The sequence below is a fragment of the Hirundo rustica genome, chromosome 13 (assembly GCF_015227805.2).
Source record: "Hirundo rustica isolate bHirRus1 chromosome 13, bHirRus1.pri.v3, whole genome shotgun sequence".
Classification (NCBI taxonomy): domain Eukaryota; kingdom Metazoa; phylum Chordata; class Aves; order Passeriformes; family Hirundinidae; genus Hirundo; species Hirundo rustica.
In genome coordinates, this window is record NC_053462.1 from 6755465 (window position 1) to 6782860 (window position 27396).

Below are 27396 nucleotides of genomic sequence, written 5' to 3' on the forward strand. Positions count from 1 at the left end.
AGCTCTAAAGACTCATGGGCCAGCTTTTTAGGTTGATGCTGGACTAGTTTAACTTCTTGAACTACATGTAAGAAGTTTCATGTGGCTTCAGGGATTCATATTTACCCAGCTACCTCAGATGATCCAGAGAGGGTAGCAATGATGGAGATATCAAATATCTTTCTATTGTCTTCTCCTCTTCTTTTTGTATATAAACAAAATAGTTTAAAGAAAACTAGATATTGATTTCCTTAGCTAACATGCAGGATTTCCAAAGAAAGAAAAAACCCCAAAACCATCCTACACCCAAAGACTGACACCAAGGAAAAAAAAGGACATAGTGATTCTCCATATAAGGACGGCTCCTTAAATGTAATCATTATTAGCTCTTCTGTAAAGGGAGCTTCTGAAATCAGTATTATTCAGCTACAGTCATCTAGTTTTCAAAGCTCATGAATGCAAATAACAGGCCTTTATTTCTGCTTGTACCTCTGCTTGTAGTTCGGCATTTTTACGCACTGTTTACCTTTAGGCAATTCTTCTAACTCTAGACACTATTTCTTAAAGCAGCTGGAAGCCTTGGGATGAATAAGAGTAACCATAGGATAGCAGGGATAATTAAATCTCATATCCCTACAAAAGGAATACAAGAATTCCTTTAAAATGAAGTATTAGGCTACCAACCCACCCAACCCACTCTCCAAAAAAAGGTAACAACAAAAACAACAAAACTTCTGGAAAAGAAATCTAAATAGCTGCACTTACTATTTTTTTACCTGACACTGATTATATTAATTCTTCCCATTGTCTCAAACTGAAGCCTAGCCAACTTTAACACATGGCTATGTCTTAACTATTTTTAGTTACCTATTAAAAGGGTCAGTGTTTTTTTCCTCTCTTAGCAAGGTACACTGCAACCAGCTTAAATTCTCTGCTGTACTTCAAGAGATTATTCAGTAAGCAAGTACACAAATTTACAGGAGAGTCAGACTGGCCTCTCATTTCATTTCAGCTAGAGCCACTACTAACTTGTTAAAAGTTCACTGGTGATGGTTTAGAGAAAAGATTTGTTTTCTTACAAGGTCATTTTCACTGCTTGAAATGGTACCATGTCCTTAATATTACTCCCCAAACTATTTAGGTTTTCATTTATGAGACGTAATGAAAGATTTAAAAACTTATATTTGAAGACTGAGAATGCAGCCCTCTTTTACAGAGCGTGTTAAAGTTTTCCAATTTAGGCATGACCTAAGTTTATATAAGTTATAAAATCCAGGGCCAGGAAAGTTTTAACCTCTTAACTAGTACCTGCATCAATGTTCTATTATCCCCCTGGCTACATATCATGACATTCTCAGATTGGCTTATACTAACAGTCTCTTGAAGGTCACAAGTTGCTGGATAGACTAAAGTAAAATATTAACTAACTCTGTGTTCACGTTGTTCCCTCCTGTTTGACAGAGTCAAACACTTCCCATACATACACAAACAAACATATACTGTCACGAGACCAATCACCTGAATACATAAACTGGCTTCTGCTAACAAGGATTAGAGATCCTCCTGACAGCATTAAAGAAGTTCCTGGCTGTACAAGCTCTTCCCAAGCTTCAAAAACAAAGAAAATGAAAAATCACACAAGCAACCCCCCTTCCCAACCCAGACTTACCAAAACAGTCCTAGCAGGTGAACATCCACAATAGTTAAATGACTATTACACATAAACAGGATTATTTTTTTATTATCCTATAGATGTGGTCCAATCCATCTCAAATACAACTTTGCAGGATAGTTTTGCTGAGAGGCTTCTTGACTCCACATACAGTATAAAACCCACTCAGCTGTAGTTTCATGGTACTGTCTGCACCCAAACCCACACAAGTACCCACCAAATAAATGGAGGAGTAAACTGCACAGAAATTAAGGACTAAAGGAGCTGGAACTTAAAAGCACAGTCACCAAGCTACATATTCAGAGTGCTTTAGAGGCACATTTTATACTCTTGTTGACAACACTAATATTCCGTAATTTGTTTGGTACTTCATTAAATGGGTCCTGTAAACATGCATGATGCTATTACCAACTTCCTTTCCCCACAGAACAGACACATTGGGCAAAACAAATCAAACCTGTCTCCCAAATTTTTCATATACAGTTCTAAAATAGGTGTCTCCAATAACGATACCTATTCAAGGAATGCCTGCAGCTTTCCTTCCACCATCACACTTCTGTCTGCACACCCTCCCTCTCTGCCCCACTCCATCTGTGGGGCACTAAAAATCAATCTGACTCTTACCAGGCTTTTAGAAGGCTGGTACAAGAGGGCAGAAAATGAAAGGTGGAGAGGGGTTAGCTCATGAAAGATGAAACACTGACTTGGACCAGTCACTCCACCATTTGACTTTGTACAGTTTAGATTCATCACCAACCAGCTTCTAGAACTGAAACAATAATGTTATTTCAACATGGCAAAAGCTGCCTCAGGCAGAGGAAAGAAAATACCCACCAGTGGCATTTCAAATCCTAGATCACCTTCTCTAAATCTTTTTCAATTGTTGTGTGTCTTGTTTGAGGTGAACACACCAGCCTCAGACACAGCATTCAGGATGCAGATTCAGGTGAGTTATGGATGTATGGATAAGAGCACATAACAATGTTTTCATGCCCAAGTAATTCTTATATCATTTGATGTATTCTTTTATTGCTATCAAGACCGTGGGTTTTTATCATGATTTATTATAGCCCCGAGATTTCACCTCAGAGCAGAACAAGGTAGCAGGATCCTACTGGGTTTTTTTTTTTCAGATATATATATATATATATATAATTTTACAGTTACATACATTAAAGTACTTAAAGTACCAAAGTGGCTTTGCAACGTTCCACACTTATACCTCCACTTTTCCCTGCGTAACTTGGGAAACATAACACTGTTCGCTGTACAATATTATTCCAAAGTAGGTTCTCAGAATATATTAGATTTAATTATGTTTCATTTTACGTTTCAACTATGAATTCCAAGCCATTTCTACAAAAAAGGCATACAGATTATATCTCCGTATCATTTGGAATGCTTTAGCTGGTTTTTAACTAAATCTCTATATGGGATATTTTTATTAGCTTTGAGGAAGACACATCATATTATCGGGTTAAGTAGAAAAAGATTCAATAGTTACTTTGCATTTCAAAGGTCTTTACAGTTTGTGCTAGATTCACTTAAACAAGATGGGGGAAAAAACAAAACCAAAGCTTCTCATTTATAATACCTAGAGATTTATATTTTTTTCTTATCTTAAAGGAGGACAATTTTAGCTCATAACATGTGCAGAAAGCAACCACTGTCTTTTGCTGTTCCTACATTTGCTCAGGTAAAATTCCTTCTTCTCTTTAATCAACATAATCACATGTAACACATACACGTGTTAATGGTAACGTGATCACCAGCTTCATTGCATTCTTAAATGTGTTGATAAATTCATCAGCTCTAAGCTGAGTGTCTGTTTTATCATTCTGGGAACAAGGTCAGACATACGACATGCCAAATAAATCAGTCAAGGTCAGGCTTAGATAAGCCTCTTCCTAACATGATTACAGCTTTTTCTGAACAACATCATTTGTTCAGAGAGCTTCTCTAAATACAGATGTAAATTTCAAGTGCTGTGCAGTTCCCAACCGCCCTCCTGAGCTGATACAATTTCAGTGGAATTTGAACAGTACTAATTGCAATATGCTACAACCTTTTACCTACAGCATTACATTCCAGAAGCTATTTCCAAATTTTATCGAAACACTGGCACTACATCTACAGTGACAGAGCTCTCTTTGTTGAAATACTACAAATTCTGGGCTGCTGTGTTATAGAGTCAGATTAAATAATAGGAATTTTTCTATGACATTAAAAACTGGAGTAGAATTCACATTTATCTCTGTGCTAGCACTTGCAGTTATGGAGAAATCTATTCTTAATCAGAAAGACATTAATTTTTAAATTTATTATTAAATTAAAGGCAATTATTATCCCACAGAGGTATGGTATGGAAGAGTAAAACTTTTCCTATTGTTAAATGGAAATATTCTGGTCTTAGTCTCAATAAACAAGCAACAAGTCAAGAATAGTCACAGCCATCTTGAGAGCACCACAAGCAGAAGAAATACTACAAAAATAAGTTAAAAAGGTAAATTGTAGCAAAGAAAAATAATATCTTAATATCTGTGACTTTATTTAAAATTCTCTATTAAAAAAATGGAAACCAGATAATGACAAAAATAAAAACCCAACAAAAAGACCCCAAACTAGCACCATATTAGTGAGTATGAGAAAAGAATCATGATGACAAACAACCCTGCTCTGTTTTCTATCAGATAACCTTGAGTATGTTTCTAACATTATTTGCAAACAGATCTATGTGGCATTCTAATCACACAGGCTAAACACACTGCACATTACTTGCCAGCCTATCTGATGCCTCCAGCAGATGAAAATTCTGTTGATTTAACACTGGCATAAAAACTACTTCCTTTCTCCATGCAAAAACTTCCTTAACAGCCTATATATCACAAAACACCTTTATTCATTGTATCAATCTGGATGATTTTGAAGTGACATAAGTACAAACATTCTTGTACATAGAGGTCCTAATACAACCTGATCCATCAAACAGCCGTATCCATATTTTTTCTATGACAAACCACTATTACAGCAATTACACTCCTGTTTTGCTCATCAAATAGAACAGAATGGCCCTTCCCACTAGTCTTTGATGTAGGTTTCTTGTTTCCTGCCATCAGGTATGAATTTTTCCAGCTTGCAGTAACATTAAAAAAAAAAAAAAAAATTAACAGGCCAAGCAGCTTCAAATGTATATGTCTCCTGGATAGTTCAGATAAATTATAAACCAAATAATTAACAATATATATAAGATCAAAGCAGATCAGTCAGGAAACGTCCTGCAGAGAATGGTTATACTTTCTTGATATATGATATATCAAACTTGACAACTAATTTCAGCCAGCAGGCATAAAGATAATGCTATGCTTCAAGAAATCATTGAGTACAAATACTAGCAAGATTTAAAAAAAAAAACCAAAAACAAAAGAAAACACCATCTTCCAATTAAACATGTTAAGTTTTACTTCAAATAAAAACAAAAAATTCAACTCAAATGGGAAGAGAACTAGTACTTAGACCAAATAAATAAATTTCACTTTTGAACATCTTATTAAATTTATCATTAGGTAGACTATCTCATGCAAGTAAATAAATGCTATTTATAAGTATCTCTAAGTCACAGCAGCCCAGTTATAGAGCCATTTCCCAGACTGTGTTATTGTTATGCCAAACAGACTACTCTTTCATTTCTTGTCAGTTGTAATTACAGTTCCATAATTGAAATACAGTAAATTACCATGCACTAACTTTGAAAGATGGTTCATTGAGGTTGAGCTGTCACTACAATTACTGTGTAATAAAAAATGATAATTTAAATGTTCTACTTTTCTCTCAAAGAAAAAAAATTAATTCAGTTCAATGCAGCTCAGACAAGTCAAATATCTTCATGATGATGTAAAACCGAGAGAAACAACACATTTAAGCAAAGCCGAATAATCTCAAGTACAAGTCCTAGGCTGCATAAACAAACCAGCATTTATAAAATTTTCTAACCTCTGAAGAAAATTGCACATTTAAAACAAACCTTCAAAAGGATAATCTTTTACCGGAATTCAATCATACAACACCTATTCAGCATCTTCCACATGAGCTCCTACTTTGCTCACAGAGCATATAAAGCTTTGGAAACTTCTTTCCAGCTTCAAGGTCCATTTTCCCTCAGTTCTGTCTTCTGTTTTAGGTCACAACCAGCAGGATAACTACAACCCACCTAAGACCAGTGTAGACATAAATTAGCATGGATATTTATTTCTAAGCATAAAACTGAGCCTACAGTTCTGACATATTGGACAAGCACAGTTTGCCTGGAGAAATTTTCTCAGACGTTTGTGAAATAAAATGAGGGAATACAGAAAAGACACAAAAAGCTGTCACTGTAAAAAGAATGCTTAAAACCTTAAGACAATTGTCCCCATACAAAAAGAAAAAAAATCTTTCAATATGTTCCTACCTGCTGTCTCTACAAAAAATGTCACAAAGGACATCTTTTGGAAAACAATAACAAACACGCACATCTGAAACCTGTTCCATTCTCCCTCTCACAAAGACTTCCTGCTGAGGCTGGAAGAGGCAATTCCTTCAGTTCTGTTTTCTTCCTGTCTGATTCAAAACACCCAAACCCCTGCTGTTTCCTTGTGCTCACACCCCTTTGACCCTTCAGTAAACAAGGTTAAGTTCAATAAATGAAAAGGACACAAAATAAAACACAAAACCCCGCACTGATATTGAGAAGTTGAATGAACAAGGTGGAACAATGCAACCAGGGAACAGGATATGCCACAAGAAGCTGAATGTAGGAGCAGTGGTCTGCAAAGAACTGCAGGGAACTGCTAGAAGTTATTTCAACAGCATGACTGGCAAAGCACTCTTCAAGGGCATCCTCAAGCTTTTGGTGATTCTCTTTAACCCAGGACATTCTCTGCACTATGTTCCCATCTCTCCTCCCTCAAAATTTGCAATTAAGCAAATGCAGTAAATAAGTGCTTGAAGAAAGGACCACAACTTCAGCTGTGACAATCAAAACATTAGATGTACATGACATAAAACTTATTCTCGGCAGCCAAGGATTTCCTGGCCTAAACCTCTGCCTATTTTGCTAAGAGTAGTATCTGAAAGCATGTGAGAGAAGTAGGATCCTTCCCTGTAGAGGAAACTGTTAGCACTTGCATACCTCTGTTGCTTTCTCAAGGCTCCGTCGTAGATCCAGCAATTCTTTATCATGTTGCTCTTTAAGTTTATCCATCTCTGTGTCATGGTTGGATACCTCTTCTTTAAGTGCCCCTTTCAAAGCTGTGAGCTCTCTCTCCCTTTTTCTCAAAATCTCTTCTTGTTGATCTTTTGCTATTAATACTTCTTGCAGATCCTGCTTCATTTGCATCAGCTCCTAAAGCCCAAAATTAAACACAGCTGTGTGTCAAATAGCCCATGTGGATGTTCTGTTTATGTCTCACAGAAAGCAAGCACATAAGCTCCCCAAGGACAACTTTGTTTCATATGACTGAAATATTTTTTACAGCTTTTATAGTAAGCTAAAAATTTGCTCAACCCTAACGTTATTAGAAGTATATCATATAGCTGATGCTTTATATAATAGGTCAACATATCTGATGCTGCAAAACTATCAAAATATTTTAATGGTGTATGTTATGCCATCTGCAAATAATGCAGGAGTCACTCCTACGTTGTGCTTTCAAAAGCAATGAGGTAGATAAGAACAAAGACAAAGCATTTTTCCCCCAGTTGCAAGAGAAACAAATTCCGTGATAATTCTTTGTTTTCTTTTCTTTTCTTCTGGAAAGAATAAATAAAGTTGCTTCTTCAAGTGCTGAAGACAAAACAAGTGCTTCCCAACCAAGTTCATGTCTTCACACCCTTCCTCCTCCTACCAGGGTAACCCTAGAAGTCATTTCCCCCCTCCAAATTTCTGGGAAGGAACTGGAGAGTCAGTGGATCTGAAGACGAAAGATGCGTACAGAAACGCAGAATAACAGAAACAATCAAAACTGTACCGCTTCATGAATTCTCCAATTTGGTATTTCTCCAGCTGTGAATTGTGCTTTCAAAGAGAATGCAGGCTTCCGTGCATTGAAGGAGGATCAGTATATCTAAACCACTCCTGACACACATCACCACCTGCCTTTAAAAGCCTTCAGTGGAAGGGATCCTACCACCATCCCAGACAGCATCTTCCTCTGGTTAATTATCACTATTAACAGAAACCTTTTCTAATACCTGCTTTACATTTCTGGAGCTAAGTCTCTCATTTCTTACTCTACCTCCAGAAAACATAGAAAAATTGATCACTATCACCTTTACAGCAACATTCTGTAAGATGTGTTTTAGACTCTTCCCTCACTTTTCCATTCAGATTGAAGTCCTTCTTCAAAGCTAATGTTTTTCAGTACTATCATCATAATTTGTGATATTCCCCCACTTATGTTCAACTTTCAATTACAGTGCCTGAGATTTAAGACAGTCATCTAAGAGCAATCAAATTTCACCCATACAAAACAAGTCATTCTACTCAGCAGATCTTGCATGCAAACATCTTTAATATTTCTGCACTGATACTCTTACACATCCTTATCAACAAATTTAATAAGCTGTGTTCTCTATTTCATCATCAGTATATTAGTATAACCAGGGCTACAGCCAATTCCTCCTTCAAGGTGACAGAAACCCTGTAACTCTTGTTCCTCTCCAGACTCATCTCTTCTCTCCCTGGTCCCACCAATAGAAAGCCAAAAATTCAGAGACTGCTTTGTTCAGTTCTTTTAATTTTCTTAGCTGAATCTCATTGGGCTTTGGTAATATATACATCTTCTTTAAACTGATCTTCCCTGCTCTGACCCCAACTGCCAATTGACTGAGAATATTATCCCATAATAGTGGATAATTCACCTGTCAACCATTAAGATATCTGTTCTCCTGCCCCATAAAACCCCATGGTACTTCCATCTGTATTCCTTTTAGGGTTAATATTGCTATCACAACATGCTTTCTTAGGTCACCTAACAATGGTACAATGTTTTGGATCAATAGCAGAGGAAAAGCAAAGGCATGTATTTTTTCCACCAGTATCTTAGTTTCCTCTTCTGATGCAATTTTTCTGATCCTCCTTCTGATACTTCATAACTAACCTCAATCAGAATCTCTTTCTCCCCTTCATCCGTGTGTTTTGCACTATCCAGTTCATCATGCATCTCAGAGAGCTGGTCTTGAAGATCTCTGATCTCAGTCTGGTGTTTTTCCTGCTCCATCTTCACTTGAAAAAGCCTCATCAATAAAAATTAGACAGGATTTTTTAATTTGCAGAAATACCGATTTGTTCATTCAAGTGCTAAAAAGACACACATTCCATGCAGCCCACAAGAGAATGGGATAAAATGAGGCAGAAAAATTAAATGTCGGGGTAAAAATGAGAAATCTTCTAACCAGGTATCTAAGTGGGGAGCTGTATTTTATTTCAGACCTAGTACTCTAGTCATTCAAGTGTTTCCACATTTCAAAGACTTGAACTATTATATTTTGACTGTGAAATATTAAAAGCAATTTGCACTAAGAGGAAGATTATAAATTCAGCAATCTTTCTCTTCCTTCCAGATATTCTAAAGACATGACTTTTCTAAATGGTAGAATTATTTCCTACAGTAACAAATCTCACTTGTCTGGTTCCATCAACATATTCTGGAGACACAGGTACTTTTAATCTAAAAGGTTTAAGAAAAGGTACAAATTTCAATAACTTTTCTAGAATTAACTCACTCCTCCAGGTTTTGCCTGAGTTCCTTCTCGTTTTCTTCCAGCTGCTTTTTTAAGGCTTCCTTTTCACATATACTTTGATCAAGCTGTAACTGAAGATCTTTCAGACTTGCTCGTGTAGCATCTCTCTCTTCTTTGGAATTTTGCTGATTCTGTATTTCATACACCAAAAGTTAAGCAAAATAACAGACAGCAGCTACATGATTAAAACAGTTTGTCTCTCAGTCCAGTCTGTCTCACTGCAATCAACAGATTAACATTTACCTCAGCAGATACATAAGAAGTGCTTTGTGAATGTGAAATAAATTCACTGCTCCCAACTATTTCTCAAATACTAAGAACAGATTTGTTACAAAGGCTAACAATGCTATGACCAACCACCCTTTTTAAGTAAAGTCCCTTCTGAAAAAGCACAGGTATATCTGGATTAAGAAGAATATGAAGCAAAAGGGATTCAACTGGAGGATCAGTTGTCACTAATTTTAAAGTGTATTTGAAATAATCAGAAGCTTTATAACAATCAAGTGCTGTACCCTAATTTCCAGATCCAGTTTTTTCTCTAACTCTTCCACTTTCCTTTCAAGTTCTGCTTTTTGTTCCACCAATGCTTTTACTTCAGCCGAAGAATCCGAAACCTACAATTAAATAGAGGCATTTATTCCCACAAAGCCAAGATGTTCTTTGAGAATAGTTTCTATTTTTTTAATCTAAAACAAAGCTACAGGCAAGACTAACAAAGCGTAGCATCAACTGCCTAAGCTCACCAGAGATTTTTCATATAGGTCAGGCCAAGCTAAGATTTTCAAAGAAACCATGATTTGGTTTTCATAAAACCTCTTGGTAATTGCTCAAGGCATGTTGAAAATAAAACAGGAAATATACAAACGTAAAGAAAAATTCAAATTAGGTAACATATGAATCAAATCATGTATACTTTGGGCCAGTTTTACTGTACTATCACTAATTATGCAAAATGGACATCAAGGGAAAGCATGCCCATATGTTAAGAGAGATTTTCAAATATCATTTTAGGTAATGTCCTAGGATGTATTTTGCAAATAAATAATGCTGTCATCAATAACAAAAGCTACATGAGTCTCTCATGCTATATCTGTCTCACTGCAATCAAAACATTAACATTTATCTCTGCAGATAAATTTTATCTCTACCCAAGAAATTTTACGTGAATGTACCTAACATTTTTCTTCATTGCTCCAAACTCCTTCTCAAATACTAAGAGATTTCTTAAAAACGTTAACTGTGCTGAGAACAACTACACTTAAAACCTTCTGAAAAAGCACAGGTATATCTAGATTAAGAAGAATATGAAGATAAAAAATTTTCATTTTTACTAATTATACCCAGAATAAAATAATAAACAATAAGCATTTAATCCTTCTCATGCCATCAAAATTAAGCCATATTCCTGAGGGACTAGATGAATAGTCTAGTAAAAGTCAGTAAGGGAATTCACATTCTCAAGGCCCCGTCTGAATACTGCACCACTTTGAAACAAGCCAGAGCAAATTAAAAATTCTTTACCTGTGTCCTTCCAGCAGCTCTTGACTTTAAAGTCTGAATTTTCTCAAAAACCAAATTCACTTTCCTCTTTGTTGCATCATCGTTATCAGGACTTCTAAAACATACAGTACAAATAAGCAATGAAGTTACTATTTTGTTAATATCAAACCAAATTCAGATGGTCCAAACTAATAAAAATCTCCACAAACCCCCCCCAAAATAATACAAACAAATAAAATCTTTAAAGAGAGGAGTTAAAAACATTCCAAATGTTTTCTAAAAAGTCAACCAAACAAAAAAGACCACTGAACTCTTGAAGTGCAGCTCTCTTCTGTAAGATCGTGGCTGTGGAAAGACAGATATTCAGCATGTATATTACTCAGACATATTGAAATAAGAAATAGTTAGTTCTAGGTTTTAGGTCCCTGACCACTGCACCATAAAATAACACTTGAACAGGTCCCAGAACCTGCTATATCAGGAATGACAAGAAATTGAAATGCATCATGTATTTTTAATTAATTTAACCTTCCTTTACCTTTCAATAAGTTATCAGTAGAAAATACCAAGAGCTACAGCTGCACAAAGATTTAAAAGCACAGCAACAAGAGGGCTTCTGTCAAACCTTAGGAAACAACACTTCATTGTTGCTGTTGTCGTTTAAAAAACCCAAAGGCTTAAGCTTCCATAAGGTACTATTTGAATTCTCCAAGAACCTCTATATTGTACAAATTTTAGTCTCAGATATATTTAAAAGACAAATCATATACTGATTCACAAGTTTCAAGTGCATTTAATCATATCCTGTACAATACCTTATGTAAGTCCCAACAGCCTGGGTATTTTGAGATCTGATAATGACTTAGAAGACACAGCTGAGATACAGAATTGTGAAAGAGATGTTTCATTTAATTATAGCTTTCACTTCACTGTTTCACATTTCAAATGTAATAGAAGAAAAATATTGAGAAAACAGTCTCCTATCCAAAAGTTAAGTATGTTTACTGACCCTTCCTTAAGGTAATTGTAAAGAATCTGCTTGGCAGTCTCTTCATTTGTTTGCTGTGCAAGATCTTGCTGGCCTTTTAAGAGATCAGGAGTTGCCTAAAAGATAAAAATAAAATGTCAAAATATACCAATCCTGTGAGAGTTGCAAATACAAACAGTACAATTGGACTTCTCCATTCTATCCTATTAATGAAAACTTTTATGCACCATGGACCTGAAGTTCTGAAAAATCCACTGGAGTTTTGGCTTACTGCAATAAGAAACCATACTCCACACCAAAAGCAAAAAGAAACTTGATTTTGCATACGTATCTTTTCATAGTTTACTTTTGTGCATCTATACTTAAGAATCTTTATAACATCATTTACAAGAATCTGTTTGGCCTCACCATCTTCCTTTACTCAAACAAAAGTTAGTTGTTTTACAAATCAGGTTTTCTATACTTACAACATCAAAAATAAATTATATTTACATTTCTCCAGAACAATCCCATTTGGAAGTATTGTATGATGGGAGTTTATTCAAATGAAGACTAGAAAAATACACAATTAACAATATGGCAGCTCTCATATGCTAGAGTACAAAGGACAGCTTAAAGAATAAATTCAAAATTACCTGTATATTAGGGACAGATGAACATGTTTTTACAGAAATCTTCTTGGCTCCTGATTCAGGTGTAATTGTCATTCGGTTTGGCAACAACAAAGTAGAAGTTACTGTTTTAACTTCCTCTCTCTTACTCTGTCCTGGGAGTGTAGCTGACCTACCCATCAAGCTCTCTGTATCTGTTCCATTCTGTTTCAGGTGTTGCAAGGAGCTAAAACTGCTGCTCTGGGCATCTTTACTGGGCATTTGCAGTTTTCCAACACTTCGAGCAGAAATCTTCGTCTCTTTGGAAGGTGACTTTTGATCTCTGGATAACTGCTTGTGAAGGCAAACCTTAGATGGTCTCAGCAAGTGCTCAGTTGATTTACCCAAGCTTTTACTGAATTCACCTAAATAATCTGAATTTACATCAAGTCCTAATGACAAGGCACTATCGACGCTTCTTGATCTTTTACGATCATCTGGATGAATTCTGTTCCTTTTTCCTGACCTGCCTCTTCTGTGAGCATCAACTTTCTTATCAAACTTTTCAATTAGTTGATCTACTCCTGGAAGTGAACCAGTGTCAATATCACGACCAGTTCCCGGTAAGAATGGAATGTATCTCCTGTTTTCATGCCGGTTAACATTGTCCGCGTAGATGGCGTACTCTTGGTCATCCAGTAAAAATCTGTATAAGGAATTTGCAGAAGTGGGAGTAGCTGACGAGGACGAGGATCTTCGGGAGTCATTCAATAGCGGCCCAGTGGAATCTTGCCTGCGGAAGGGAAGAACATCTGGTCTTGGTTTCTTTGTCTCGGGATAAGCAGTGGGACTAACACAGGGGGATCCTTCTGCAGGTGAAAATGACTCTGAAGCGCACACGTCACCGGGGCTGATCGTGCTGCTGGGGCAATCCTGCAGCTGCCTGTTTGGATCTTCTACTGACCTATCCAGATGTATTTTTTTTGAATTTGTCTTGGCTGGCTCTGCAAGGTATGTATTTGTTTTCGGTAGGGACACTACTTTAGATGAGGAAATCCAAGGTTTTGCTTCAGTTTTTTCATCTGCAAAAGATTTAGATTTACTGCACACAGAAGACTGGTAATTATCCAAGTTATTTTTTTCAGGATCATAAGGCTGCAAAAGTTCAGGATGTCTTTGAAAATTCAACAAATTTGAGGATTTAACAGTTTCATCTTTAAAATCTGGCATTCCACTTTCCTTTTCATTCACATTGGTTATCTTCAGTTTTTTAGGCATAGAGGGTTGCATGTGCTGTGTTCCAGCAAATTTTGTATGTTCACTGATTTTGTCCTCCAACTTAAAAGCAGTATTGGAGTCCGTGGCTGGCTTGTTCACAGTCTGAGGAATGACCTGCTGTTCTTTTCCAGGAGGAGGAGGAGGATTTTCTGGCAAACATCCTTCCGTATTGTTCAGCACTATGTAAGGATGTCCATCGATTCCTTGGACTCTAATGCTGACACCATAAGACCCCATCCTAGAATTTTGTGCATTTTTAGTTTTTTGAGTCTCTTCACTTGCAAGTTCAAGAGTGACTTCATAGTCCCGCTGCATGTGCTTAAAACCAGCAAAATATGGTTCCATGTCTATCAGAGGATTACGTCTGAATAGGAGAAAAATTACAAAATAGTCATTGTTTCAAGTAAGCTAGGTTATTTCATTAATTACTTTATTCCACCATTCAATGTGACAATGAAGACTAACGGCAATATGCAGGGAAATCAATATCCAAGCTCTATCAAGCCTAAAGCAAATACATTGTGATGCAAAGACAGATGTCAGACTGACACATTCTGGATCAATGTAATGTTATTTTACGAATGTTACCTTCACAGAGTTGGTGCTTGTTGCTTTGGAATCAAGTGACCTCACATATAAGCAATGCTGGTACAAAAGCATGACTTTTGGGTATTTCGACTATATTTACTGAAGACTATGTCCTTCACAAACCAATGATCATTTTAAAGCTAGCATTTAGTACCAGTCATACTAACATTTAAACATAAGCCCAGGAGAGCAAAACACAACCAGGCAGTTTTAGGTTTTATGAGTTTCAGGTAACTAAAGCATTGCAAGGAAGGTCAATATCCTCATTCCTTTGAGTTGTGGTGTTTATGTACTTGGGTTTCAACATTGACGTCTGAAAATAAATTACCTTTTTCATTTATTATCTCATTGTCACCCCTAAAAATAAACTTTCCTACAGATTAATTTAAGAGTCTCCCCAATGCAAGCTTGCTCCAGAAAACTCCAGTTACTATTTTAAAAAAAGATACTTTGCTGAGCAACAAAAATGGAAGAACACTGCTAGTATTTCCAAGGCTGACAGTGCCTTTTTCAGATCCAATTGGAATGCTAACTCCAGCTTGTATGTGCCAAAATTGTTTCAATGTAGATCAATAAATTCAACCCTACCGTGTTTTTAATGTTAAATGTCATTCTTTCTTTCTCTAACAGCTGGGTTTGCAGGTTGATTTATTTTACTGTCTGTTGCAGATTAAGAGCCAACTGTCTAAAGGCAGAGGCAGTGCAGTGACAGTACGAGCTGTGTCTATAAAAGAATGGAACACAAGGCTGTAAGACTGATACAAAACCTGGAGGGAATAAACTTTTGAACTGAGCTGGGGCGTTGAGTCATCACTGAGGCCTGACAAACCCAAGATCACTAAGCGATGGTAATCAGCAGGAGGAAACCAAAACAACAGGATGTCTCATGGAAAAACAACCCTCTGCAGCCAGTTTCACTCTCCTGTCTATCTCAGCATGAACCACCTCCCTCAGATATCCTAATCAAGAGGCAGAGTTCTCATTTTTTCCTGACAGCAAATGAAACAGGATGGCTCAATATTACTTCTATACTAATTTCCATCCAATTCTTCCTCCTAGCAGGAAAGCTCCCCTCAAAAACCTCTTCCTCTCTAAAAACCAACTCCAGCTCCTCCTCAGCAGCAGGCTTATAAATTGAAGTCTCCCATGGCAGATTTGTGTGTGAGCATTTGAGAGAAGCCCCTGGTTTACACATAGTTGGTAGCACTCCTCTGTAGTGGAGGAGGATGTGAACATCTTTACAAAAAGCTCTCCACTCAACAACCCCAGCCAGATTAGAAATGCCACTAAAACAAACTAAGGACTATAGGAAACTTTACACTACACCTTCAAGCTGTATTAGCAGACCTATAAAAAGAGTAAAGTTTATTTGAATTTTTCAATAGTGGTAACAACAAAAAAATGTAAAAAAGAGTAAATAAAAATAAACCTAAAAGCCAAAAATTAAAAAGGATTTACGCCAATCAGCATAATCAACAGTTAAGCAATACATTACAATACGTCTGTTTGGGGTGACTGCAAATGCAGTGCTTTCAAACTTATTGTGAAGTTGCTAAAAATATTAAATAACCAGGAAAAAAAACCAAAACAAACAACCCCTATCCTCTCAAATATAACCACAAGCCACCAACACCCCTCTATATAGGGGAAATAATATTTAGGTTAATAACCTTAAATTAATGTATTTAATTTGTCTCTAAAACAATGAAGAAGTATGTGTATTTGTCTTCTTCACATGCCTTGTACTAATAACATTCAATTTTACCGTTAAAAAGGATAAAACCTTGTAGAAATAAAAGAGCTAAATAAATGATTTTTTAAACAACACAACTTTCTGGAACTGTGAAAAAAAGATTACATTTATAAATTCCCATTACATCAACAAGAAAACAAGACAGATAACTCTACTATTCAAATATTTGAAGATTTTACATAAAATTTCTATTTTATAGGATGTCATGCTGCATTGGGTAATACTCACATGAACTACATAACATCAAACAGTTGTTTTACAATACACAATAAAGTGGTTTTGCGATTTTGTAAGCATTTTTAAATCAAAGAAAAGGCATTACTGGCTTTCGTCACACACAGCCTTTCTGAGGAAATCCTGAAACTATGTTAATTGATTAATTACAGATACAGTCATTCTCCTGCACACACACCGTGCAGTCACATCTCGGGCTCTGGCAGGGTTACAGCAACAGAGGAGGATAAGAGGACTGAAGCTGTTCCTCTCCCATCTGTCTGCCCCACTCCTCTGACAGATGTCACCATGTCAAAAATGAGAACATCTGAAAACTCTGCTGGCTGAGTACATACCTCAGTCATGAAAAGCTGCAGATTGGCATACTCGGATAAATGAAATCAGCCTTGTGCTCCACGCTGTGACCGACTGAAATCCTGACATCTGATCCAGTGCAGGAGCTGACAGCTGGGGGCCCTGACAGCTACAACTGCCCGGTTTTAATCTTCATCTTCTCTAAGGCTGCTGAAGCCTTCAAATGTTATGACAAAACAGTCTGTTTACTCTTCAGCCCATGAAAAGAGGTTGGAGATTTAAATGGCAGCTGGGAAGGCAATTTCCCTGTTTGTGCAGCTCCTTGTTACATACTTGCAGTTACTTAAAAAAATAAAGAAGCTTTTTTTTTTTTTTTTTTTTTTTTTAAGCAGAGAGTGATATAAATCCTAATTACAGATTTTCTGCCAAAGTAATTCTTTAAATTTTAAACAACACAGTCTTGCTAGTAATTTTATTTGCTATCTCAGAGTTTAAAAAGACAATTTTCAGAAAACAGAAGCAATGACTCTATAAAAGTTTTAATTAGATGAAGGACTATCAATCTACCCCCTATCTTGAAGCAAGTGTCTTGAAGTTCCTACCCCCTATCTTGAAGCAAGTGTCATTACAACACCATACAAATTATTCATCACATAAGAAAAGACTACTTCAATAAATTATTTTCTTTTGAAAATATTCTACTTGCTAAAACAGGTTAATATAGCCAAGGACACACTATCATCAGCATCTTGCTGTCAGGTCAGCAAGTAAGGTACCCCGGAATGATGGGATCACCTATTTTGTCAGCAACATGGCCTTGGACTGCTTGAGGTGAGCAGAAAATTTCAAACTGAATTTTGTGTTTTAACTTCATTGTTAGGGATAGCAGTCTTTAAAAACTTCTGTGAACAAATAAACAAAACTGGCACTCAGAGCTGCTCAAGCAGTTTTGAGATTTCTGCCTAAAATAAAGACTTCATAAAGGTGTTTAAACACTCATTTTAAATACTGACTTTGGTGGTATGGAAGCCCCACATTTTATTATTACTCAGAAATGGTTTCATTTTTCTGAACAACTTCTTTTTGCCAAAAATAGAAACGATGACATTTTTGTTTATAAAGAGAACTTGTCAGCAGAGGTTTCCATATCTGAAAATCCAATACTCTGCATGTTCTTCTGTAGCAGTTTGTTGTTCAGCAGTGATGCGATACTCTACAAAGAACCACAGGAGACGAACACTGAAAGTTTAACAGGTCAAAACCTTTTTTTTAAATTCCTTAAAAACATTTCCTTTCACAGCTATTTTATAGCTAGCTAACAGGAGCTATGTGAGACCTGCCTCACAAAAAAGAAAACCTCTGTCATGCGGAACCCTGGCTGCTCTCCCTGACAACATGAGCAAAAAAGAGTGCCTTTGAGAAATATATTCCTGTGCCAGACATCTCTTCCCTTCTGAACATTACAGCATCACAAAGGCATGGAATTGTCTGCACCACCCATTTCAGTTCTTTAGCCAATTCTACAAGACAGATTTATTCAGAAAAATTGCTTTCCCAATCCTGTTAAATGCCAAACTCTGCCTGAGAAGCTTGCTCTCCTGTATCCTGCCCACATAACCTCATTACAAAGCACATCCCACCTTGTGCTCTAGCCTGTGAGCCAAGCACCTGCCCTGGACAGACAGACAGACAGACAGGGCTGCCAGGATACACAGTCCAGGCAGAGATGGTGACCGGTGTGGGGGACACACTGTCCCACCAATGGATATGTGCCCCGGCATCCTGCAGGAGCCACACATCCTTCAAAGGCGTTGCCTCGCATTACAAGAGTGCTCCTTCTGCACGTATCTAGTGAGGGAATACGGAGAAACAAAAGAGATCTGACTTTTTGCATGGCACTAGGACTCCTCCCTGGCTCCCTCAATGTCAAAAAAACAGGAACTCCCCAACATCCAATATCACAATCCTGACTCTCCTAAGACTGGATTACCTGAAGATTTTTCATTAAAGGAAGATGAGGGCATACCTTTTTATCTCCTCTTTGGAGGAGAGAACTTTAAGGATTCTGAAAATTTTAAACTATTTCAGGCTAAATTACAAATTATATTTGGTTCCATGTAGTTTATTTTCAAATTTTTTTATCATAAGAAAAAAAAATCCTCATGGCCCATATTTTTTAATCTGTATCTTTTTTGAAAAAGCGGGATGTAACAGTTTATGGATGTTTACTTCAGATATTTCACATGCACAGCAAAATGCCAGGAAGGAACTATAAAATTTGTTCTCTAGCCTTACATAACACTGAGCCTGCTCTCCAAGCTAAATAATGGATTCTCTGTGCAGCTGACTATTCAGAAAGTATTAGCAACATCACACAAAGTGGGTGTTAGGTCAATAATAAATGACAGTGTTATAGAAAAAGGACAGGAAGTAACCTTACGAGAGAAGAGGAAGGAAAACTTACATACAGTGAGGGTAAAGAAGAGGAAGCTGACAGGATAATTCATGGAAAGACCAAAACTGTAATGTTTTCACACTTGATGGAAAACATTCTCACAAACATGCCTTGCAAGTATGACGGGAAACTTCATCATTGTCAATCCTACCTACAGTTTGCCTCTGCTAAAGAAAAATGGGAGTGGGTTGCTGTCCCTTTTAGTCCATGAGGAAGATAGCTCTGGAGTAGAATAAGTTTATTTGATCTACTGCTTATAGAGAGCAGAAGGGAGAAAAGTGCAATTTTAAAATTCTAGATATGGGGCTGTAAATAAAAACTCATTTAAGAGCAAACTGACAATATCCAGCAACAGAAAGACACCTGAGACAAGTCTGCCATATTTCCAACAGTCTTTATTCCCATTTAAGATTTTTTCCTACTTGAGGCTTTTTGTCTGTACAAAATCATATTTACAGCACATGTGGCAGTTACTCCCCCAGTTATCAGAAAGAAAATTGTGATAGTTACAGTATTCAGTGAAACCATCACCATTTGATTTTCCCCAGCACTGTCTGTAAACTGCCATTCCCTGTCTAGCAGCCAAAATTCAAAACTTTCAAAAGGTCTGTAACAAAGGATTTTCTACAATATATCATGTCATTCTATATCTGCAGGCATCAGTGAGGAAAAAAACCTACTCGGACTTATTTTGTCATTGCTGTCGGCATTTCTGATGTCAGCATCAAAGGCCTACCTAAAATTTCTATAAATTAAATAATAAACAAACCACTGAGTTTCCAAATATTCATTCCCTTTTAAACCAGCCCAAAAGAGATGTCCCATCTCGTCTTCCTATTTGTTAGAAGGAAAGATATTGTGACAAGTTCTACTTGAAAACAATCAGGAGTTCCTGTGAACCTAAGCCACACAGCATGTATTTTTCTGAACTCGGTATATCAGTGTTAGACTGCGAGGACTTATGCTTGGTGTGACACAGACACAAGACCAAATCAAGGCATCTCTTCAGCATCCATGACAGGGCTGACCTATCACCGTAGGCAGAATTAGCTGTACATATTTCATAAAAAGCCAGTAAATTATACTCTTCCAAAAACACTCCATCTAAATGCACTCAGCACTAGACGCCATGCACCACCTTAGCTCCAGTCCCCCAATGCACCTGCACTAGTAACTGGTGCAGTGCAAAGAGGAAGGGAGCAGGTTCGAGCTGCTGCATCCCACTGTGGTTCCAGGACTGTAAATCCAACCCTGCACTGCTCCTGCAGTAAGGCTCACACCCACTGCCAGTCCAAGCTGTGCACAGTGCCCATAGAGAAAAGCAAATGCTGGAGGACCACACACCCACACTGCAAGTGGCTCTGAGAGCAGGAATTCCAGCCCCCACACCAGAACCCGTGTAGGTCTGTGCCTTCCATAAATGCAACATGAGTTGTTTTTTTTTCCTCCTTTGACCAAGCTGTCATTAAATATGGGAGTCATATAGCTTTGGGTGTTTAATGAAAAATGAAGTCCAGCCCACACTGACCCAGAGAAATACTTTTTTATAGGAAGTATTTCAACATTTCTGAAATAATTGCTTTCATTTTTATTCTGTCAAAAATACCAGTCTTTTTTCTGATTTCATATGGCAGCCTAGAGAGGACAAGTTAGAACTTCCTGCAGGATGAAAATTCCAAATAATACTTTTCTTCCATAGCTGTTAGTGAAAGCCAACAGCTATGCTTTGGTTAGTATGCATTACAGATATTATTTTATCAATTTATCCCGAAATGGAGTAGAACAAAGTGGATGATCTTTGGGTTTGCTGCCTTAGAAAGGAGAATTTCAGTTTCAGTTCCACCCAAGTATTAAACAACCTTATGCAGTCAACCAACAAAACAGAATATTAGTAGCCACCTTTTCAAGGAGAGGAAGAGGCGGTATTTAATAAAGACTGTCAGTAGAAGGAACAATTAAAAGCAGTTAGAGCGAAAGATACTGTTCACTTGCTTACAACTGGGTTCATACTCCCTCTGGCTGAAAAACGTTGTGTGTTGAGGAAGTCTCAGTGTTTGAAATGTAAAACATCTTGTTAGTCCTATGAAAGTATGTGACAGATCAGCCAAATGCTTGAGCTGTGTGACAACTACCAGGTTTTGTTCACTTATTTGTTGGTTGGTTGTTTTGGCTTTTTTTTTCCAAATGAAAATCTGCTTCAGTGGCTGCAAGTCAACAACAATACATTTTGGCAGATACTCAGGTCTCAAAAATTTTCAGAGTTTTATTGAAAACAAGGACATAATACATATACCAATTTTATTTCTCTGATATGTATGAATTCATGTCATAATAATTTTACAGGATTTAACCCTAGAGGAAATAACACATGACCTGTTAACTTCACTTACTGAGTGCAAAGTAGTCTTAATTTTGTTTATGATGAAAATGCTAAGAAAACTCCAAATGTCTTATGTAATATTCTAAACTATTACTACTGCCTTATATACTTTGTATCATTATTTAAGAGCTCTCTTTTTCTTTACTGAAGTAATGCTTCCAGATTTTCCCAAATCATAAAACAAAAGTGAGTCAGAAACAAAATCAAACACATTAAAAGTATGCTAAAACAGAAGTCAACTTGTATCTGAAATAGAGTTCCAAGAAACTAATTCATGTGATGTGTCGTGAGTAGTCCCAGGTCCTGCAGACTGTGACAGAAGTTAGGTCACTGGAGGGAGATGGGGAGCTGCACTTGCTTTTTCATGGTTACTGTGGTATAAGTTCTGTGTGGACACAAACACCTGCCAGAGTGTAGTTGTGCCACGCTACTCTTTCATCTCCCATACAGGCTCAGATAAAGCTCCTGAACAAGTTGGGTTTTGCCACTAACAGGATCCAATTACTGAGGTTATCTTGTGAGTATCTGACAGCACTGCACTACAATTAATATTTATAAACTTCAAATACAAAAAGCAAACAACAAAACCTTATAAGTACTTATTTCAGAGTTGACGATACATACACAATACTCAATTTTCCCTCATTTTCCTTAAACATTTGCAAAAGAAGTTAAAATCAGGAAAAAAGTAATGAAGTCACTAAGAGGAAATGTTATTATATATACTCTCTTCTACTTTATCAAATTCTTAATGTTCATTTATGTTAGGAGTTGACAGAAAAGACAGCTGAGAGACACGAGGATACTCACAGTTTCTAAAAGAGGTTTGTGACTTCAAATACAATGGTTGGTTTGCATCCAAACACCTGACACGATTACACTTACTACATGAGAGATTCTGTTTTGTTTCATTACATTTTCCTCCAATTGTCAGCGTTAGAAACTGTATTTTGTTCCAAAGGAAATTATCTTAGTACATCCCAATGATATCATTATTGTTTAAATAGAAGACAGTATCCTGTTCATATATTCAGAGGCTTGAGCAAAAAATCTCAGGTTTGTTAAGAGTCTCTTAGAAAGCCCTTCTCGAAGGAATGGACGCAGCTAGGGCAACCTTTGTTAACAAGATTTACAAGTGCTTCAGGAACGCATTCATTTATAAAATTATCTAACACAATTAAATAATAAAAGATTCCTATACTCCAAACATTTTTCCTTCACTTTAAATGTGACATTTCACTTCTCGTTATTCCCATGCAAAAACTGTAATCTTGTCTACAGGAACTATTTTTACAGCAACCCAACAGATGCAACTTGCATGACCTTGATTATATATGCATAACTTATTCCTGAACAGAATTAATGATGAACTATGAGTACAGTGGCTTGCAAAGACCAAGGTCCCACCTATATACAGCCACACAGAGCAGGGTTAATCTCTATGGAGATGCAAGTATTTAAGTACATGTAAAATAGGATGTAGGAGTCATTTACACAACCAACATAAGGCCACAGCTTCATGTGTATTCAAGCTAGTTATGCCTCCCATTTTTCTACTGTTAAACTTTGCCTTAATTACATTGTATTCTTTAAACACTTGGCTTCACACCCATCTAGTTTCTTTCAACTAACCCAGCCATGCGTTTTCAAATTTAAATATGCAGTCAGAACTGCAGGCCCTGAGCCCAGGCCCCACCAGACAAGATGATATCATCACACTCTGTCTGAGAGACATAAGCTGAGTATAGAAGAGAGAGGTTAGAAAACTCCACAGAGGAAAGGAACTTCATGGTGAGCTGGACTGAATCATTCAGAAAGGCTTACAAAGCCTATGCAGCCAAAGTGACCTGGTGCAGGCCCTGTGAGCACAGGTTTAACCAGCTCCCCTAAGCTGCCACACTTCTCACATTCACACTAGAATAGCATAATTACCAGGGAAATGAGAGAGGTAGGGCTGCCTCTCCATGAAGCTTGAAGTGTTTGTGGAATTGTAATGTAACATTACATGCCAATTGTTCTTGTAACTAAAGGCTGCTACTGCTGAACATTTGCTCCCTGCATATAACAGCTAATGGTGTGCAAATAAACGTATGAAGGCATACCCCAACCATCTTCAACAAGGCCAACAAAATATACTGAGCTTGATTTACTCACTCCCCCATCTTTATATAAAAGCTTAAATTTTACCCAACTATCCCCCTTTTAACTACCCCCCTTTTCCACATCTTTATGTACATGAAATACATCCCCTGCTCTAAAAACTCTAATAGTTCTTAGAGATATTTTTCAACAGAATTCAAAATAGGGTTAAAACATTCCCAGAGGCTGGTAATTACCCCCCCAGGCTTCTGCAAGTGTGTATGTGAATTTATATATAGACTCACAGAAACACATAAACACGTGTCGGTATGACTATGTAAGCATGGGCAGCCTAGACAATACATCTCCTTTTCACACTATAGTTTCTATGTCCACATTTTAGCCACTTTTAAAGGGTGCATGCAATGCACATGCAATTAAAGTATTATGAACTGCTGCAAATGCCTGCAGTCAAAATATGGTCATGCTCAGACCATACCTGAATGCTCATGACTCCTGGCATGCCGGGGGACCCTCGCAGAAAGGGGCCACTGTGGAAATCATTGAAGCATCTTCCACTCTTACCAATCTCCCAGGTGGTTTCTTTCAGTCTAAGTGCTTTCTGGGACATTTCTCCAATCACTTTTATTCCTCACTGCCCTCTGTTTTTACCAAAATCAAGAAGAATGTGAAAAGTTATTGCAGAATATTAATTTGAAATCTCATACTGCCAGCATGGTTAATGAAACTCATAAATACAAAAGATGGACCAATAGAAATTAAAACATTTCATTTGGCTAAAAATCTAGATGCATTCTTGGAAAAATGAAACTATATACCTAAAATGTCTGGTTATTAATTTTGTCATCCACTTTATTTCACATAAAATGAAAGGTTATAAGCCTATATTTGGATAAACCCCTCCAAGGAGGCTGCCAGCTCTGTTGGCAGAGATGGTACAAGAACAGAAAAAATAGTGAGCTCTAATTCCAAACAGCGGCAACTCCATGACGACCACTCCACTAAATCTTTAGCACGTGCATTCTTAACATGTTAATTTTTTGGGGTTTAAGATTAAATTTTCATACCTGGCTATACCGAAAAATATTACCATTTCGATTTAACACCATTTAGAGTCAAGGTCAAAGCAGTTTCTGAAATATGTTCATGTTTCCAGATAAACATACATGGAATAAATACTCCATGGACACATGAAACACTTTCCTTCATACAATCACCTGGTAATGCAGCATTGTCAGTGAGTGCATTCTCCGTTCTTCTGCCAATTAAGAACAGAAATAGTGAAAACAACCTATTTATTGTGGTTTTGCACATCCTTCCAACACATCCTTCAAGATGCATTAAAAACAGAATTACCAAACCTAAGTTCAGGATGTGTCAAGTCTGTACCACCTTCCTCTGTCCACAGTTTGTTGAGACGTAGCAACAAAACCAGAGAAATTCTAACACCTTCATCTCATCCTGGCCATTCAAAACATTTGTGAATCTCAATATTGTAAGGATGTCATTCTTAACAAAGCCTGCCTGCTGAACTGATCAGGTAGAAGATAACTTCCTACTTCTTAAAAAAAAAAAAAAAAAGTGGGAAGATAGAAGAAACACAAATTTCTTAAGCCTGCTTTATCTGAACACCCAGGCAGTAGGTAGCTGCAACATTACTGATGTTATTCAGAGCTCCAGAGAGGATGCAGAAGTGAAAAAAAATGCCCCATTATTTTAGTGTTCCTGGCCATTTCTCAGAAATATATTAGTGCCAGTGATCTGGACCAGATTCTGGCCAGTTCATTTCTATCAATATAGGTACATGCTGCCATAGGCCTAATGTTATTTTACATAATCAGGCCTGTGTGCTTGGTATTAATATACAGATTTCAGGTTACCTCCATAGTAAAAAGGCTCTAATAATAATGACATCATCACCACTATGATGTCAAAACCCAGAAATGGTAAAGCAGCAGACTATAGAATGAAATTGGGAGGGTCTATTTTTGTTTAAATTTTTACATCCGCAGAATTATTTGGCCTCAAAATACTTCAGTAACTATTTTTAAATAATAACCGGCCCACTGTGATCCAGGCTGAATAAACTCATAGTACATATGTTCATCTTGCATTGCTCCATGACAAAAGATTTAAAAACTCACATTTGAGGTCATGTCATTTCACCTGCACATTTCAGAGGACACTGCAGAACCCAGACAAACCAGTTTCACCAATACTCCCAGAAAGATCAACTTCCTATTACACAATGTACACCAGAAGAAGGAACTGTCACCAATTCTTTTCTGCAACTTTGTCATCCTTTTATTGAGGTAAAATCCTTATACAGGACATACCTTAGACTATTTCTGCAGAAAATTAAATCCCATAAAAACCCTGCCAGAGGAACTTAAGTGCGTTCTCAGACACTTTAGTAATGACAGTGAGATCTAATAATGCAATTAGCAGAAATTAAAATAAGCTCGTTTGCTTGGAGGCAATTCAGGCAGCCTAAGAAGTCTAGATTCATTAGATTTAAAAGTAAAATGTAACTAAGTCAGATAATGAGAATAAAATAATTAAAAACCCCAAACAGTTAGGTGATACACTCATGGAGTAGACAGGCTCTTGGAAATATCACCACAAATTCAGTACTCAAGGGGGTTAGCAATATAAGGTCTTTTTAGTACTGTCACAACATTAGTTACCTTTGTAGTGTGATTTGCATCTAGGCAGCATTTAGAAAAGTTAATGTCAGTAGCAATTCAAGGTGTATGCAAACCATCTAGGAATACTTTTTCTATGATTAACATATTTCAGAAATATCTCTAAGTTGCAAACACATGCGTGTAAAAATATCAGTCCCTTTATAAGATACTGTATTTTTTATCTCATATTCTTTTAAAAGAAACATGGGTATTAAACAACTGTCTCCTAAAACCAACCATCTTCTCTTATGTGAAAGATTATCTTAAAATCCTAAGAGAATTTTAACTAAGAACTAGAAGCATTGCTTTTCTGTTTTACAGAGCTTTCTGTTTTAAGTGTAGCTGTGTCTCAAAATGAATAACATAAAATAAAAAGCAGTTTAATTGCCCTCCATAACATGACAAACTTCTAAAACACAATGCTTACCACACTGTTAATCACAGGCGTCAATACTGTATGAAAGTTTTCATTTCAATTTATTATCTTTCTCCAAAAGAGAAAAACCCAAGTTCAAACTAATTATTAAAAAAATATAAATAAATAAATAAATAAATAAATAAACAAACAAACCCACATAAAAACCTAAAAAATCCCAAAACTTATAGCAACTTGTTACACTTTTACATTAATCGCTAGTAACCACATCTGGCTTAGAACACAGTGTGAGCATAAACAAATTTCTCCTGGGTCAAACATAAGAAAAAAACCCAAGACAACTCAACGACTATGACACTTCTAGAAAATATAATTGCTAGTCAAACAAGTTCTTACAAAGCACCTTTAAAAGTAAACAGTAGCTTGGTTTTGCCATTTTAATTATATTTTTATAGAAGTTTTAAAGGTCTGTTAAAACAAGCTCTATAAAGAGATTCATAACTACAAGACATGTGACAGTTGTCAGCATAAGCATCAGACACTGACTCTATCAAGCTCCCATGGGAGTACCAGAAGTCAGGATACACTTAGGGGATTTCTGATTCACCTACAGGATTCACTTCTACGAGTCCACACAAGATAAACACAATGTAGACGTTCAGAAAACAAAACAACTTTCAACCAGAGATTTCCACTATTTGTACCCTGATAATCATTCAACTTGCACTGCAATCGTTTTTTTA

At 36.8% G+C, this 27396-nt stretch overlaps 1 protein-coding gene across 6 annotated transcripts in view; it reads right to left on the minus strand.

Annotated features, from left to right (window-relative positions):
* Positions 1 to 27396, minus strand: part of CGNL1 (cingulin like 1) — a 55484-nt gene that overhangs the window by 27036 nt on the left and 1052 nt on the right. For 2 of the 6 annotated variants that reach the window (XM_058422336.1, XM_058422337.1), the window contains exons 1-8: positions 24069 to 24162; positions 12554 to 14150; positions 11940 to 12034; positions 10952 to 11045; positions 9943 to 10044; positions 9413 to 9561; positions 8788 to 8923; positions 6819 to 7031 (exon numbers count right to left, since the gene is read on the minus strand). In XM_058422336.1, the coding sequence (XP_058278319.1) occupies positions 6819 to 7031; positions 8788 to 8923; positions 9413 to 9561; positions 9943 to 10044; positions 10952 to 11045; positions 11940 to 12034; positions 12554 to 14131 (2367 nt within the window). In that variant the 5' untranslated portion in view covers positions 14132 to 14150; positions 24069 to 24162. Of the gene's footprint in view, positions 1 to 6818; positions 7032 to 8787; positions 8924 to 9412; positions 9562 to 9942; positions 10045 to 10951; positions 11046 to 11939; positions 12035 to 12553; positions 14151 to 24068; positions 24163 to 27396 lie in introns of those variants that run through there. The other 4 variants (XM_040077183.2, XM_040077185.1, XM_058422335.1 and 1 more) reach the window with 3 other exon arrangements.